We start from the raw sequence: 17970 nt of genomic DNA, 5'->3' as shown, positions 1-17970 counted from the left end.
TGAACTTTTTAAAATAAGAAACCAAACTAAATATTTATGAACTAAAAATATATTTTAGTTTATTTTGTATAAACTGTATGAAGAAAAATTTAAACTTAACACATTAAATATACAAGTTGCTTTAAATTACCTTAAAAATAGAACTACTAGAAAGAAATTATGCTTTGTTATAATTTTAAAACTTTTTAATTAGTTATTAGTTATAATAATCTGTAAGATAACAACGGCATCCTGAATGTGATCGTGAGTATCAGAATGGTGACATTTTATAATCTGCAAAACATCACATTTAAATATGTTCCGAAAAACATAATTTCCAACACAATACATTTAAATACATTACGAAACTAGTATTCTGGAATATTTTTTTTTTCAAATATATATTATATAATAGGCAATCCAGGAGCCTATTTGGAGTGATACATAGATATTCTAAAACACCAATTAGTATTCAGAATAGTCTATTCAGGACAAATAAAAACCTTTCATAATAATAGCTATTTCAGAAAGGCATTTTCAGAAGTATAGCTTTTGAAATGGCTTGGGTGAAATTTGGAGTTCTCTGAGTGGTTTGAGCGTTTGTGAAGGAACGCATCCCCTCCGCTAGTTATGGGAAAATTGTTTCCATTCTCTCAGACGATTATGGGTAATCATCATCATTGCCAACGGATGCTTCTCTTTCTTTCTTTTTTAATAATAATAGGCTTTACATTCAGTTTTAATTGGAGCCCAAGCAATTTTCCAGATCTATGCTACACTGTGAATATAGGATAAGAAATAAAAGAGACAAAAATTGCGGATTAATAATTGAACTGTTATTTAACTGTTTATAAGTTAGTACTAGTTTTAAAAGGGGACTTCTAACTTATTTTTAGAAGCTATTTCAACAAACTTTACAAGTCACTAGTTTTTTTTTTCTTTTCTTTCTATTTTTAATTTTTATCCTTGCTAATTTACTTTTTTTTTAAAAAAAATCAGCTGCTTGAGGAGGATTAAGCAAACTCATGAAATCATTTCCCAAAAATATCGTTTCACCAAACATGGAAAACTAGAAATTTATCATGTACCAAATGCCATTGTCGTGGGACAATTACCATATTTTTTTTTATATCGTTGATATAAATATATACTAGACTTGACTCAGGCCCTATTGGCCATTGTCGTGGGACAATTACCATAGGAACAAGAGATCCTGATTTTTTTTTTTAAAAAAAAAATCTTTGAGCCAATAAAAAAAAACCCTTCAAATAAGGTAATACTATATCTATTTGAATAATGAAGATTTTTAACCATATATATTTACGTAAAAAAAAACCATATATATTACATTGATACCAATTTCAATTGTAACTTATAATTCGAAAAAGTGTTTAGCAATAAGTTATTTTTTTAGAGAAGTATTTCAAGAATTGATTTATTTTTATGCAATAAAACATTCCTATTATACGCCAAAAAAAAATTTGCCACATTATTTAAAATTTTCAAAATTAGCAATAATTATCAAATTATTATCTTTTAATAGTAGTTAAATGCATAATCTCTCTCAAATTTATACAATATTTATCTTGACAGGTATATTAAATTCACACTCTTTTCAAATAAATTATCCAAATGAAATATGAACATTTTATTTGAGTTTATAAAGATGATAAAAAGGGATAGAAACTTGATATCATAAGAGGAAAATGATAGTAAAAAGAACATTATTTCCACACTATTGCATATGATAATCAATATTACAACAAAACTAACAACACTATATTATCAATTGTTCTAATAGAATGAAACACGACTAAAAGTAAATGGAAATCATTAAATTACACAACTTCAACAGTTGACTTTGCTGCAATTCTATTTGTGACACAAACCATTTCTAATCATCACTAATTAGAGTTTTGCCCTCTTTTGCGACTATATAAAGAGCTGGTTTCCAAATGTGTGTTATAAATAACATGAAATGCATGATTATTTCTAAAACTAATTCAGTAACAATTTTTTTTTTCAAAATATCATAGTAAATTATAGATGAATAAATACAAAAAAGAGGAATAACACAAAAAAAAAAGTGAATACTCAAAACCCAACCGTTGTTGAGATGAATAAGACAGAAAAAAAAATTATGTTAAATAACCCTGAACCCTATGAAAAAGAAGTAAAAATAACCAAAAAAAATAGAATACCTAAAATGCAACCTCTTTGAGAGGATTAAGGAATTGCAAAAGAGTATGAAAGTGAAAGATAATGAATACAGAAAACACCCCACATATACATAGTGTATATGAACATCCTTTGTGCTTGCAATAATTAATTTAACACTACTAATTTGCTTGCACAATTTCTTTTTTAAACATTATTTTATTTATATAATTTTTATTTTTATTTTCATGTAAATAACCAAATCAACAAATAACATAAAGAATTTGAAATACAATTACTAATTGATTGGATTGTTGTTTGTCATTATTTACCCATGGACCATTGTTATTGAAATATTGTTGTCAAACAATCCTAATAATCATTATAATTACAATTATAATTATTATGAATTTATAATTTAAAAATCAAATTAATGACAAATCAATTTATGAATATTATCATTGCATTAAATATCAATTGTGAGGTAATTTTAATTTAGGCAACACCTTCCACAAAACTGTATTGGGTATCAAGATTCTTTTCAATTTCCTCTTTCCATAATTTTAATATTTATGTACGTTATCTTGAGAATTATATTACCTGTATATATTATTATAATGAAAATTGAAATTCTAATAATATTTTTAAAATGATAATAATTAATTGTTCTATTCTGTAATCGTAATAATTATAGTGATTCAATAACTAATTATTTAATGTTTATAAAAAAACTAATTTTTTAATTTCCCAATTTTCAATAACAAATTATTTAATTGTTTAGAAATTAATTAATTTATTAAAATAAATCATCAACGAACTAGTGGTTTTTTTAAAAAAAATCCGAATTTCTCAATAACTAGTTATTTCAATTAGGTGTATACATTAAGGCACCTATCAATGAAATTCAAAATTGGTTTACACGTATAAATTGATCTACAATAAAAAGTTTAATAATTAGTGATTTGAATTGACATTCATTAATTATAAAATATGCTTTATAACAATTAATTATTTAAATTATAACTATAATGATAAATCATAATAAAAAAATGTGCAAATCAGCTTTTAATTTAATATTTAAAATAATAAAGAATTAATTGTTTACAACTCTACAAAATAATAGAAAGATGTATTTAATAAATTTAGTATTTAATGTTATTTGAAAGTTAATTTTACCTATAATATACTTATTTAAGTGTAAAAATTCTAAGACTTTGAAAATTACTATTGAATAGTATTATTTGACAGCGTAACGACTTTGAGGACATCCTCATAGGAGGGAGGGGGAAAGACTTTCAGGACCGCTAACTTGAATTTGGCAACTTTGAGGAAGTGAAGGTTATTGCTGGTGCAACCAGGATAGTTAAAAAATTCCAAAATTACTCGTGTTTTATTTGTATTTGTGGATTAACTTGATTCGTAAATTTTTTGCGAATTAACTTGATCCGTAATATATTATATTTTTTTGAAAATTTAAGTTTTATTTAAACAAATTTTCATTAAATTAATTAAATAGTAATAAATAATGTAGATATGTTTTAATTTTTAAATGACATTTCTAATTTACTAAGACAATAATAATATAACATTTCTAATTTAGTTACTTCCATTCATAATATTTCGAATGAATTTGGAATGAATTTCGAATCAAGTAATTTAAACATAATTTAAAAATAACATGTAAACATTAACGTTAATATTATTAATCAAAATAACTTAAAATATACCAAATGTTCAATCAAATACATTGTCCAAAACTAATAATATCAAAGGTGTGAATAAACTATGGTTGATCCGTGCACCACGTGTGTTGAGACCTCACATACACATTGCGGTCTTCTGTAACACCCCTGACAATCCTGAGGCATTTTTGGATGACCTCATATGTCGATGTGCCTGGCGTGACTTCATTTAGGCTGAGATGATGCTCCAACGTCTCGGCGATGGCATGACAAACCTCCTGTTAAATTAAAAACAAACGAATTATACAAATTAGTATTAAAATCATTCAAGTAAATGACATACATCTAACCAAATAGTAACACTTATCACTGCATGTCTGGGCTTGTCGGCATCAAAATCGGCATGTGTCGATGCTGCTACTGACTCCTGAGGGACATGTGACTCTGGCACCTGAGGGATATGTCTGGGTTGTGTCGCAAATGCATCTCGAGGAGGATCTGATGTCTGTGGCGCAGTCATGAATGGATGTGATATAATGAAGAACCGATCGATGTAGTCGGGCACACATTGACCTGACACAACACATATGTCACCTGCTGGTGCAAGATGGTCTGAGTAGTGCGTCCACCTATCGTCTACGTCATCAAATGACACCCATGAATCGACAGGGTGTGCAAGAATACTCTGGACGTATCCGAACTGACGCATAACCCTCTCCGGTCTGTATCTGATAGCAACAGGCCCCCAATGGAGCTGTCCTGAAAAACATGAAATAAGATGAAACTCCTGGACCGGTCAGTGCTCCCCATATGGCATCCAGCAAACATCTGAAATCCTGAGACGATCCAGGCTGCCTGTACGTCGCTGTAGATATCTTCTTCACAGTCTTCTTCGTGGCAATCCACCGACACGCACGTGGTGACATCTCGTCGTAGTTCGGATCAGCGTTACACTCCGCAACTGACGAAAAGTGCTCATATATCCAACACTATAGAGGTTACATGAAAATCATACAAATTTCAAATAAAAGTCTAAAATAAAATACCCTCATTAAAACATTTTTGTAATTAACTAATGAAAAACATGTTAATTACCTATAACAACGTGATATAACTAGCAACTTGTCGGCTGGTGCTGATACTAGCATCATTACGGTGATCGTACATATGCACGAGGCCAGCAGCTCCCCATGCATACCTCCTAGTCTGACTGAGGTCACACATGACGTCTAAGAACACAACATGAACATATGTTGCAGGGTTCTAATTTTTTTTAACATCCTTTTGGGATTCTAACGAGTGACTAAATTTAAGGGCTTCAAACACATAAGTAGGAGAAACTTTGAGCAAAACTTAATAGTTTGTGTTCAAAGTAAAGCTACAACCTAATAGTTTGTGTTCCTATTTTCAATTGCATATTCACTACCATACATGATATAAATAAAGTAATAAACCACTGAAACCTTCAAAATATAAATTCACACCAACCAAAATATCTTAAACAAACATTATACTTTCATACATTATACAATACAAACCAAAAAACCTCAAAACCAAATTTCAAAACAATATCTTAAACAACCATTATACAATATCATACTTCAGACTAAAAGCTTCAAAAGTAACCCTAAACCCTAAACTTGATCCGCAAGTTTCGTACAGATAAACTTGATCCGCAAGCAGAATAGGTTGATCCGTTACTTCATCTATCCTATTGCGGATCAACCTAAATCCCAAAGCGGATCAACTACATCCCTACCAACTACACTAAACAAGGAACAATGGAAGCAAAACGACACTCGCAGGGAACAACAGAAGGGACAATAGGCTTACCTCAATGAAGAACGAAACAACGGAAGCTCGCAGAAGAATGGAAGAAAGAGAGCCACTCACAGGGAACGAAGACGCAACTCGCGGAAGAAGAACAGCCACCTCGCGGAAGAAAAAGAAGCAAGTCGCGAATAATTGATGCTCAGCTCGCGAAAGAAGACCAAATGGCTCACGGAAGAAGGGAATGCACGGAAGAACGAATAGAAGAAGCAAAATGGCGGAATAAGAAAAGGCTGGGGAGTTGCTGGGTGCACAAAAACATTTTTAAAAATATATAGGGGTATTTCTGTCTTTTCATGTTAAGTGTTGGGTGCACCAGCAATAATGCTGGGTGCACCTAGCAACACCTGGAAGTGAACTCTTGGCCATTTTAAATGACCGATTTTCAGTAGAATATTAAGAACAGTGAAACTAACCATCCATAACTAGAGTCCTTTTGCAGAAATTATCTAGGTCTCTGCAGAAGTGGTTTAACATAATAATGAGACCTTCATTGCCAACCAATAAAAAGATGATTATTGTTCGTTTTCCAGAATGATTTGCGTATCATTCCGGCTATAACCAGGATCCTTACGGACCTGATTATGACTCATGAGATCTCTTACAACATGTGCATCATCCCACTTTCCCAAAGAAGAATACATGTTGGCAAGAAGCACATAAGAGGCTGAATTCTGTGGGTCCAGTCGATAGAGTTCCTCAGCTGCTCTTTTTGCTAAGCTCAAGTTAGCATGAATACGGCATGAGCTTAGCACAACTTCCCATACAACTGCATCATCTTTACATGGCATGGCATCCAGAATGACTTCCACTTCATTGAATCTCCCTGCTCGGCTCAGACAATCTATGATGCAAGTATAATGAGCCACCTTTGGCACCACTCCATATTTTTGCAGCATGGCATTGAATATTTCAAGTCCTTCATCTACCAAAGCCGAGTGGCTACAAGCAGTTAAAACAGCAACATAAGTAATATCATCAGGTTTCTCACCAGATGAAATCATGTCATTATAAAGGCACAGAGCATTGTGGCCATCTCCATTCTGTGCATAACCATGTATCATTTCATTCCACGTAACAGTATTTCTACCAGGCATCACGTCAAAGAAACATCTTGCCCCGTTTACATCCCCACATTTACAATACATTTCTATAAGAGAACTCCCCACAAATATGTCATCTAGAAAACCATCTTTTACGATCTGAGCATGAAACTGTTGACCTTGAAATAAGGAAGAAAGTTTTGCACAAGAGCTCACTACGGTAGCAAAAGAAAACTCAGAAGGGAAGAAGCCAAGTTGTCGCATCTTTTTGAAGAAAGACAAGGCATCTTGTCCAAGAGAATTGATTGAGAACCCTGCTAACATTGAGTTCCAACACACAACATCTAGTTCAGGCAGTTTACTGAACACATGCTTAGACAACTCCATTTTCCCACATTTCGAGTACACATTAATAAGGCTGCTGGCAACATAGACATCATCATAGAATCCAAATTTTTGAGATGCTGCATGAACCTCTTTTCCAGCCTCAAGAAATCCCAACTCAGCACATGAACTGAGAATAACGGCCAAAGTAGTCCGATCAGGATGTTGGCACTGAAACTGCATTTTTCTAAACAGTTCTACTGCCTCTCTATGATCCGCATTCTGATTATAGCCAGAGAGTATAGCATTCCACGAAGTCAAACTAGGGCATGGCATGCAGTCAAATATTTGACGCCCGGTTCTAACATCCCCGGACTTGACACACGCTGTCAGCATGTTAATATAAGTAACATCATCTGGTTCATATCCATCAGACTGCATTCTCTGAAGATACTCTGCAGCTTTCTCACTGTTACATCTGTTCCCATACCCAGCTATCATTATATTCCAAGAAACAACACTGTGCCGATTCAAATTAACAAAAACCTTCTCAGCACTATCCATGTCACCGATTTTCGCATACATATCAAGCAACGAGTTGCAGAGATGGAGGTCTCTCTCAAATCCCAGTTTAACTGATAGTGTGTGCATTTGTTTTCCTTGTGCATTAGTTGAGATCCCATGACAGGGACCAACATCCCTTTCCCCTTTAGCACAGACACCCAACATGCTGGACAATGACACAGAATCAACACGAATCCCTTTTCTCAACATGAGTCGAAACAATTCAGCAGCTTCCTTGATTTGATTAGTCTGTGCTAATCCACCCATCATGGTAGTAAAAGTAACCTCATTAGGCTCAGGAATGTCCCTAAAAACACGAAGCGCATCTGCATTAAGCCCGCACTTAGCATACATGCACAAAAGAGCATTAACGACATATATATTACTTTCAAGACCAACCTTGATCACAACCCCATGAGTTCTCCTGCCACAGTCTGCATCCAACAAAGAACCACAAGCACTAAAAACGGTAGCGAATGTTATATGAGAGGGTATAACTCCATCGAGCATCACTGAATCGTAGGTATCCAATGCCTGGCGTTCATAACCACATCGTACCATGGTGCTGATCAAGGTGTTTAGTGAGACGGTGTTCCTCTGAGGCATTTGCAGGAAGAGACGGCACGCGTATTGCAAATTGCGGGCTTTGCAATAAGCGGCCAAAATGGCGTTCCAGGAAAAGATGTTTTTGTGAGGAATGTTGTCGAACACGTGGCAGGCAGAGGCAATGTGGTCGCATTTGGAATAGAGTTCGATGAAGTGGTTGGAGAGAAAGGTGTCGGAGAAAAGGGCGAGACGGAAGAGTCGAGCGTGAACAACCTTGCCGGATAAATGAGCTTTGTTAGTGATGCAGTGTTGCACTAGATTTGCCAAATTCAGACTCTTGCTTTTTTCCATCAAAACGCCACGTCCTCTATTTCTGTTTGGTTACAAAATTACGAAGCCTCAAATCAAAAGAAAAAGCATCCCTGTCTGTGGATAGGAACGGCGATGGCGCTAACAGATAGCTGTAGCACCAATATTTGGTGCAAGAAATCTATATGCTCTACTGTCGTGGTTAAGTTCCAAAATATTTATTTAGTAACAATAAACTCATATCTAAAAAAGAACATTGATACAAAAAATTTATTAATGAGTAATTTGTAAATATTTTTATGCTTTTGAATCTTGAGACACTTGTCATGAGCCTGATCAGTGCAACCCATCTAAACTTTTATTAATAAAAAAAAATATTTGGAATAAGTAATTTTTCAATTTTCACTCTATTATAAGGTTTATTTTTATCTAATTTTAATGTTCTTTTTTAAAAAAATCTTTTCAAAATAAGTTTTTTCATAAATAAACTATTACTATTTAACATTAAAAAAACATTTTTTAAATAGTCCTTACACCCATCTTTATATAATGTCCTCATACATGAAAAGGATTATAACACCATTTACGTATTTCCTTTCATTTGTATCTTCTTTTTAGAGGAGGATTTAGCACAAACAATCACTTTTCCATTCATTCAACACATTTATAAGAACAAATTACACTTAAATACTTCCTTATGTTCTGTCAAATTACACAAAATATCCTTACTTTTTTTACTCTTACATATGGATACAAAATATTTTTTAAACCTCAAGAGGGTATGTATGTTTTAAACCATGATACGAAGCTTTGTAAGGGTTAAAAAGACAAAAATATTCGACAGAATATGAAGAGTTTCAGTATAATTTGCTCTGTTTATAAATGTTGGACGAATATTGAATGATTTGAGATTTTGAAAGTGTGTTATGATTAACCGAAATTAAAAAAAGAAAAAGAAAAAAGAAGTCATCGAATCTTCATTTGGTGATTCTAAGTTGTTGAATGCATTGGAAAGTGAATGTAACTCATTTTTCATTTTACAAAATATCAATGTATATATGGCCAAATGAAGAATTTTGATCACATGCAACGCAAGAGACAGGATTTGGCAATCAACACAAGTTTATTTTCGTTTTTGACAACAAAGTTCAACAACATTGACATAAGTCCACGAAGCATGCTGATAGCAAGAATGCAATAAATGATAAAAGCACATATCTAGAAAAGTAGATGGCTTCATTTTCTAGAGAATATGATGTTGGAATTAATCGAGCTTGTGCTGGCTGATCAGCTGGCCAGTGTGTGTAGGTGAGGTTCCCTCCAGCATAGCCATAGGTCTCACCATACCCACAGCTTCAATGTGTTTGCCAGTCCCTACATAAGAAGAAGCTCTTCTTGTCCCTTGTGGCGAAATAAGAAACCTGAATGCCCAGTTAAGAACTCTTGGAGCAAACACCCTGTATAGTAGGAATACATCATACCAGCTAGGAAACTTCACATATGCATCTCCTCTACATGCCCCTGATACTATCAACCTTGCAAACTCCTCTACTGGTCCACCCATCACATGCACCTAATTCATCAATAATCAAAATCTATATTCAGTATTAACAATTCAAGAGCATGGATAACTTGTTTCATAATTGTATTACATGGTAGTACATTTCAAATATATCAAACCAACTTTGTTTATGGACATAGCAAAGATGGTAAGTTGTTGCCATTTGAAAGTATCAACATGAGTAATTAAAAAGACGATGCTTTTTTCTAATACTAATACCATCCAAGTCCTCTTGATTGTAACTACCATATATGTGCAAATGAAACAGAAAGCACCATCAAGTATGGACTACTTACTTCTCTTTCTTCCTTCCACTGCATCTCTGCACCCTCCTCTAGCATGAACTTGCCCCGCGTCATTTCACTTCCAATCCAACCATGTGTGGCTATCGTTATTCCAACCTCATCTTTCAACTCAAATCTCAGTGTCTCATAGAAGTTCACTAATGCTGCCTTCGCAGCCTTGAATACAGAGAATAGAACGGCAAAGTTAAATAAATAAAAAGAGTAAGTGCTTAGATCGGACTAGATGCAAGTTGATAAAGTAAGTTCAAAATGCTATAAAATAGACTAATATTTGGTCAATTGAACATAAGTTTCATTAAACCAGTAAATGGTATCATTAGCCTCAATTGCTTGCTTCTTAGAATCCACTTAACAAACTAACCTATTTGTAAATTAAACAGACTAATTATGCTGAAAAAGTGTCTGATATCTGAAACCTCAGAAATCTGAACTAAATTTCTGTTATGAAGAACACAGAGAATGTTAATGCATATATACTTACAGCATATAAACTCATCCTTGGCATAGGCAACCAACTTTCAACTGATGCATTGATAATAATACGACCGTTGCTTTGATGAAGGTAAGGAAGAGCCACAAATGTTGGATAAACATTCCCCCAAAAATTAATATCCTGAGAATGGAGAGTTTTAAAGACCATATCATTACGGAATACCAACCTCCGTAATTTTTTTAAAAAGAATTATGAATAATTGGTAATTTAGAGTTCTATGTCAATTGAAAGTTGGATCTGGCATATTGGAATTCTTACCAGAAGAACAGGGAATACTGATGTGTCTGTAACTTCTTCAAAGCAGAACGTATGTCCCAAACTCACTGTATTTACAAGATGATCTACTGCACTCACAAAAGACAAAAGCAAGACCACCGAAAAAAAAAAGAGTAATAAGAATGTAAAGGTGCAAATGGCTCTCTTTTTAATCTCTAGTTATTCTTTCACAACAAAATTGTCTTTGTTGGAAGAGTTACCATGATAAGTTAATTAAATGTCAACCATATAAACTTAGGCCATTAATTAATGTACAAGATGAAAAATGGAAGATGATAAAGGTGGCGTGGTAGATCTTAGTGCCATTAAAGTGCAAAACGAAACATACCACGGCCAAAGACATTTATGGTTTCATTGACAAATCTCCTACAATCTTCTTCCTTCACAACATCTGCTGCCATAATCATCACATGTCTTGCACCCAATCTCTTTGCATTCTCAGCGATCCCTCTTAGCCTGTGCTCTCTGCGTGCCACCAACGTTAAATTTGCTCTCCTCAAAGCATACTCATATGCAATTTGCTGCAAAAACTAAACACATGAGAAATTGCTTTCTAGTATGTTACTATTATATTTTCAAACTTAGTAGAGGCACAATCTATTTGGGTCTATATATATAAGTTAAGGTTGAAGCTAGGAACATGAATAGGTGAAAAATGAGAAACATGCATAATATAAAGAGAACTTGCCTCTCCTATGCCTGAAGATGCCCCAGTGATTATGACGACTTTATTATCGATATCCTCACCATATATACTATTATAAAGCCACTCACAAACATTGAGGAAGCAAAGTGCTGGCCATGAGAAAGCCAAGGTGAGCATACTGCCTGGAGGGACCAACAAGTTAAGCATAAAGTTAAGAAAGTCCATAGCTTCTTCAATGAAGAACTAGCTGGGAATATTGAATTGGTTCAGTTTAGCCGAGGAGATGGAAGAGAGAAGAGAGGGTGTGTGAGTTGGACATGTAAAAGTAATGGTTTGAAGAGTATTATAACATAACATGCAAATGGAAAAAGAGGTGTGAGCACACGTGGATGTGGAGAGAGCTCATGTTGTGACGGATGGAAGTTTGGTTTGGATTTTGCTGCCTATGGAATCTTCAGGTACGAGCTAGACACCTGCACTGCACTATGGGTATGACCTAGGACACCCTTTTATTAACCTCTAAACTCTTGCTAATAATTTTAGAAATGAAACACAATTCGTCTCTTCTAGGACACCTATTTAATGACACGGAAATTCTATTACTCAAACATTTTCTTGTAAATTTATAGCTATGTACTTATTCTCCTCGTTTTAGCAACACATAATCCATCTCTAGTCTTTTTTAACTACCAACTTCTATGATAAAAGAGTTCAATAAGTTATAAGATGTTGTGAAATGGAAGAAAAATATGTTATATAGTTGTTAAAAAAAATTAAATGTCGATCTTAATCTAAATTGCGTGAGAAAGGTACGAATATTGCACGTTAATTTCTATCTTTTGCGGGTTCTTATTAATTTGTACCAATTCGGTCATTTTTAAAAGCTAAATCTATCTTCCTCAACAATAAAACAAAAATCCAAATCTATCTATCCAATTAAACTGATTCGGTGTAATCTTTTTAGGAAGATACTTTTTTATTTTACTGCAAAACATGCTCAGGAAATACCTTTTTTTTTTCAAACTAGGTTAGACCTTTTTCGGGTACAGCACTACAGCTTGGTGAAACTTTAAAAATGATACGTTAGACCTTAAAATAACCTATATTAAACAATTAGGTCTAACTTAATAAGTTAAATTCGAGAATAAGATAATGGACATGTTTGTTCCTATTATGCATAATATTTTAACCTGTAATAAATATTAAAATGTTAAAATTGATGTTAACTTTTTTAAGAAAAGTAAAGATTTTGTTGCTTGATGTGTAAGAATAGAGTATTTCCAGCGAAGAAGGAGATGATAAAGATGAATTTGTAACATTCGGTATCTCGCAATTCTCGCACACACCCCACAAATCTCTCATCCCTCATTCCCTCCCTCCAACCATTTTTCCAAATCAAACCCATAATCAAATAAACTCTTTTTTTTGTTTTTTTTTTTTTCATTTTTCCCTTAATGTCCCTCCACCCCTTCATCCTCCAGCTTTTGCTCTGTACACAACACAACAACAATCAAAAACACTTTGTTTTTCGTTTATTTTGATTTTGTTTTCAACAAATAAACGAGAAAAATCTCCTACATTGTTGTTGTTGTGTTCATTGCAGGAAATTCTTCACACGACTTTAGCTAGCTTTTTCTCCCCATTCCCCCCCACCCCAAAGGCCAAGGAATTTGAGCATTTTTCCTTCATTCTTTTGTCATCTACCTTTTTTTTAATTGAATGATCAACCACCCTTTGATTTGGGAATCCCTTGTTTGTTTTTCTGTGATTATACATTTCCTGTTCACATATTCATTCAGAGCGCTTGATTTTCAAAATCTTGTGTGCCATTTTCTGTTTGAGTCCCTATTAGGTTCTGCAATCTGGGAATCTGGAGGTGTAAAGGATTGAATTTTTATGAATTCTTATTGCGTGGGAAATAAGTCAATAGACACATAATTGATTTTGTTGGTGGATTTTCCACTGGCATGATCGTCTTTGTTCTCAATAAAGGGTACACAATACAAGTTTTCACGGTAAATGGCTACTTGATCAAAGGAATTAGAAGGGTGGGAGCTTCTGGGTTCCCAAGAAAATACAAGTGTACCCAGTTGCTTAACTATAAAAACTTTGACAAAAAGGTAGTGACTTATTGATTGATTGAAGCAACACCCCTTTTGTAAGAATATGGGGTGCATATGCTCAAAAAACTCTTCAGACAAAGACAACGTTGATGAATATGAGAAAGAGAAAGAAAAAGAAAAAGAGTCGAACAAGTCTTCAGTGCAACTGGTTGCTCCTGCTGTCTCAACTGCACAGTTAGATGGTGGTAGCATGGATGGTTCGACGCCCCGAATGGCTAAGTCATCATCACAAGTGACTAGAGGGTTTGTCAAAGTGCCATCAGATGATAAAAGCAACCACTTTGATGCCACAAGAAGCCAGCACCAGAGGTGCAACACCATGAGTGGTGGTGTAGGTGAAAGAAAGCCACTGATGAGTAGAATCCTTAGCGTGCAAAATTTTGCAGGAGAACATGTTGATGCTGACTGGCCAGTGTGGTTATCTTTAGTGGCAGCAGAAGCCATCAAAGGGTGGGTGCCTCGACGAGCAGACTCTTTTGAAAAATTAGACCAAGTTAGTTTCAAAATATCACTTCTTCATGCCCCCTTTTATTTCAAAATGGTTCAACTAATTTACTTGCAAGTGAATGTTGTATGTGCAGATTGGACAAGGGGCCTATAGCAGTGTGCATAAAGCTCGTGACCTTGAGACCGGTAAAATTGTGGCTTTGAAGAAGGTTCGCTTTTCAAGTACAGAACCAGAAAGTGTCCGATTCATGGCAAGGGAAATCTATATATTGCGTCAACTTGACCATCCTAATGTCATGAAGCTTGAGGGTATTGTCACGTCTAAAACGTCCACCAGTTTGTACCTTGTTTTTGAATACATGGAGCATGACCTTGCTGGGCTAGCAACTATTCATGGCGTGAAGTTAACTGAACCAGAGGTACGTGTTGTGCATGTTAAATCTACTTTTAAAATAGTTATTCTTTTTAAAATAAAATAAAATAAAATAAAATAAAATAAAACTGAGGAGTTCATAATAATTACCTCGAGTGCATTCTGGTCACAGACAGCTTTGCTTCCTTTTCAAAACCAGTGAGTTAAGATGCCTTCTAGTTAAACAATAAATTTCAGTCACATTGTGTGGTTAAGGAAAATAAGTGGATATACTAGTTTATAGCAAATTGGCTATTGATAGAATGGTGAATCTTTTATAAGTCAAAAATTTAGCAAAAAGACTGGTAGAATGTTGTAGTTGTATGGTATTGAATTATTTACTTGCTGGCTTTGCAGATAAAATGTTATATGCAGCAGCTGCTTCGTGGGCTTGAACACTGCCACAGTCGGGGTGTGTTGCACCGTGACATCAAGGGTTCAAATCTTCTGATTGACAACAATGGAAATCTTAAGATTGCAGATTTTGGTCTTTCAACAGTGTATGATCCTGATAAAAAACAACCATTGACTAGCCGTGTTGTGACTTTGTGGTATAGGGCACCTGAGCTTTTGCTCGGTGCTACAGATTATGGAGCTGCAATTGACATGTGGAGTGTTGGTTGCATTCTAGCCGAATTGCTGGTGGGGAAGCCGATCATGCCTGGAAGAACAGAGGTACTTTTCATGAATCAGCATGATTAATGCACTTCATAATTAGTTCTTGTGTTGAAGTGCTTTCCTTTATCTAAATTCTGTCTACTTCTGTCATTAGATTGAACATATTCTGACTAGATGGTGTGGTGTGTGCTATTCTTGCTAATTTTACTCATTTGGAGCCTGTTTTTAGTTTATATTTTTGACTAAAACAAAAGAGCATTTTACTTGCACATGTAATTTCCGTTACTACTATGCACAGGAAAAGAATTGCAATTTAATATCAAGAATGTATGCAGGTGGAACAAATGCACAAAATTTTTAAACTTTGTGGTTCGCCATCTGAAGACTATTGGCAGAGAACAAAATTACCCCATGCAACAAGTTTTAAGCCACAACACCCTTACAATCGCCAAGTTTCCGAAACATTTAATAAAAACTTTTCTCCCACGGCATTGGCTCTTGTTGATACGCTACTTACAATAGAACCAGAAGGTCGAGGATCAGCAACTTCCGCACTTGAGAGTGAGGTAATTCTGAGCAGTCTTTCATCCTTTTCCAAGCATACTTTGCATGGAAATTAATTCTATTATAATGCTTAAAATCTAGGAAAAGGCAAGACTAGGTGTTGTTCTATAAATTGCTTCTAATGCTGTTGTTAAATGAAAATACATGTGTAACAGTTATTAAAAACAACAGATGTAACAGTTCATCGATGAAAATACAACTTGTTGTAATAACTAGCCATTTTGTTTTCTTTGAAGAACAACATCAAAAAATCACATATAAAAAGGTACCCAAGTCTTGTCCTTCATAGAAGTTAACTTCCCTGAAATTGCAGCTTGACGGTTGTCATCAGTCATCACCATAAAAAAGAAAAAGAAAAGTGCATTTTAAAATTGAAACTCTTGATCACTTTTCTTTGCCTCTAAAAAGAACTATATATTTAAAAGTTTTGAATTTGTCTAAGAGCCCCAACTGCCTTTTTTCCTCATATTCTTTTAGGCTTTTTTTCACTATAGTTTTCCAAACTAATGATGTTCTATTTACAAGAACTGTTTTGGGTATTCTACTTACCTTATTACTGTTCGTGTTGGGTATTTGCCAGTTCTTCACGACAAACCCTTTACCTTGTAATCCCTCAAGTTTACCCAAGTTTTCACCAAGCAAGGATTTTGATTCCAAGCGTCGAGAAAAGGAAGCTACAAGGTATTACAAGTTTCATTTCCCTAGATATTGAGGATACTGATTGATTTATTAACAGTCTCATTAACATTTTTTTAATGTTAAATCTAACAAAAATACACAATATACACCCTTCTCATGTTAAGTACATTTGATTGTCCTAAGTACCATTTTCCTTAAAACATGGTAGGACTAAAGATCTCCCAGAGAAAATAAGCAAGAAAGTAACGTCACTCTACGCGATAACAAGGACCAAAACTATATGATAAAGATAAATAGTTGGGTGGGAGCTCAAACAATGTTAAACCATATGCATCCTATTAAAGATTACCTTGTACATTGAATAATGTGATTAGATGTTCGATTTACATTCATAGAACTTTACTCATTTCTTTTAATCAGGAAAAATGTGGAATCTGTTAAAGGATGTGGACCAGCATCTGTTTTTAGGGAAGCAGCAGATACCAAAGTACTGGGTTCACCAGATTATATGGCTCGGGGAAATATTTCTATGCGGGTATGTTTTATGTTTATGGACATATCCATGCCATGGTGATTATAATTTTGTTCAATTCTCATGCATGGCAAGTTCAACATTGGCAGGGCAAGTCAAATACTAGAATGTCCCGTCTTAAATATCAATCAGAAGAGGATGGCGAGTCTAAAGACAATGGTGAAGCAAGCATGATAAGTCTACACAATAAGGGCTACACACATTCTACTTCAATGATGCACAGCCGTATGGCAGCAGGACCAACCTCATTGAGGAAGAATTCAGAATTACAGACACAGAGCTCTCATGTGAATCATGCAGCAGCAGAATTATCTACCTCTTCCGTTAAAAAGGAACCGGGCATGTCTGTTCGTGAACCTGGGATGGTAATTAAAGAACAACATCAATTTTCTTCATTATGTCATTTCTAGTTTGCTATAGAAGATAGATAGTCCTATACACACACATTACAACTTTTTATATTCTTTTTTTTTCTCCCTCTAATTAACCAACCCCTCTTTCCCTTGGATTGTTTGTGATTTCAGGGTTATATGCCGAAGAAAAATAGGATCCACTGCTCTGGACCATTGTGTGGCAACATTGATGACATGCTTAAAGAGCATGAGCGATTAATGCAAGATGTTTTCCGTAGCGTCAAAAAAACCAATCCGTGAAACCATCAAGATATCTTTTTTATTCTGGGGACGTGAAATTTTACTTTGGCAATGTAAAATGAACAGAGGAAAAGAAACTCAGTTTCTAATGGCAAGAAGCCAAATATGTACCATGGATTGTTAACATTCTTGATTCTTGATGCAAATTGCAAAGGTATATTCCGATCACCGGGGGTTCTTTGGTGCGGACTTGTTGACACAACAAGTTTACGTGCAAATTGTTTCGTTCCCTGTACATTGTGTCTTTAGCGTAACCAGTACAAAGTT

General features: G+C 34.5%; 3 protein-coding genes across 3 annotated transcripts; 1 reads left to right on the top strand and 2 right to left on the bottom strand.

The window, feature by feature from the left end:
* Window positions 1-3842: 3842 nt before the first annotated feature.
* On the bottom strand, window positions 3843-8651 carry LOC100792265 (pentatricopeptide repeat-containing protein At4g20770). The gene is made up of 2 exons (XM_014777213.3): window positions 4914-8651; window positions 3843-4807 (listed from the first exon to the last, which is right to left on the bottom strand). The coding sequence occupies exon 1, from the start codon at window positions 8474-8476 to the stop codon at window positions 6164-6166; it is 2313 nt and encodes a 770-aa protein (XP_014632699.1). The 5' UTR covers window positions 8477-8651; the 3' UTR covers window positions 3843-4807; window positions 4914-6163.
* An 884-nt stretch (window positions 8652-9535) lies between these two features.
* On the bottom strand, window positions 9536-12034 carry LOC100780731 (hydroxysteroid 11-beta-dehydrogenase 1-like protein-like). The gene is given in 6 exon segments (NM_001254330.2): window positions 9536-10007; window positions 10292-10456; window positions 10782-10913; window positions 11052-11137; window positions 11398-11590; window positions 11758-12034. Coding segments are annotated over 6 exon segments (1068 nt in total). The 5' UTR covers window positions 11941-12034; the 3' UTR covers window positions 9536-9698.
* A 1035-nt stretch (window positions 12035-13069) lies between these two features.
* Window positions 13070-17854, top strand: LOC100791743 (probable serine/threonine-protein kinase At1g54610). Its single transcript, XM_003516679.5, has 8 exons — window positions 13070-14331; window positions 14420-14704; window positions 15055-15372; window positions 15651-15881; window positions 16460-16560; window positions 16939-17053; window positions 17140-17415; window positions 17575-17854. Exons 1-8 carry the CDS (start codon window positions 13882-13884, stop codon window positions 17701-17703), a joined length of 1905 nt encoding a protein of 634 aa, XP_003516727.1. The 5' UTR covers window positions 13070-13881; the 3' UTR covers window positions 17704-17854.
* Window positions 17855-17970: the final 116 nt, after the last annotated feature.

The sequence above is a fragment of the Glycine max genome, chromosome 1 (assembly GCF_000004515.6).
Source record: "Glycine max cultivar Williams 82 chromosome 1, Glycine_max_v4.0, whole genome shotgun sequence".
Classification (NCBI taxonomy): domain Eukaryota; kingdom Viridiplantae; phylum Streptophyta; class Magnoliopsida; order Fabales; family Fabaceae; genus Glycine; species Glycine max.
Note: the sequence above shows the minus strand (reverse complement) of the source record. Positions and strands in the feature narration are given on the sequence as shown.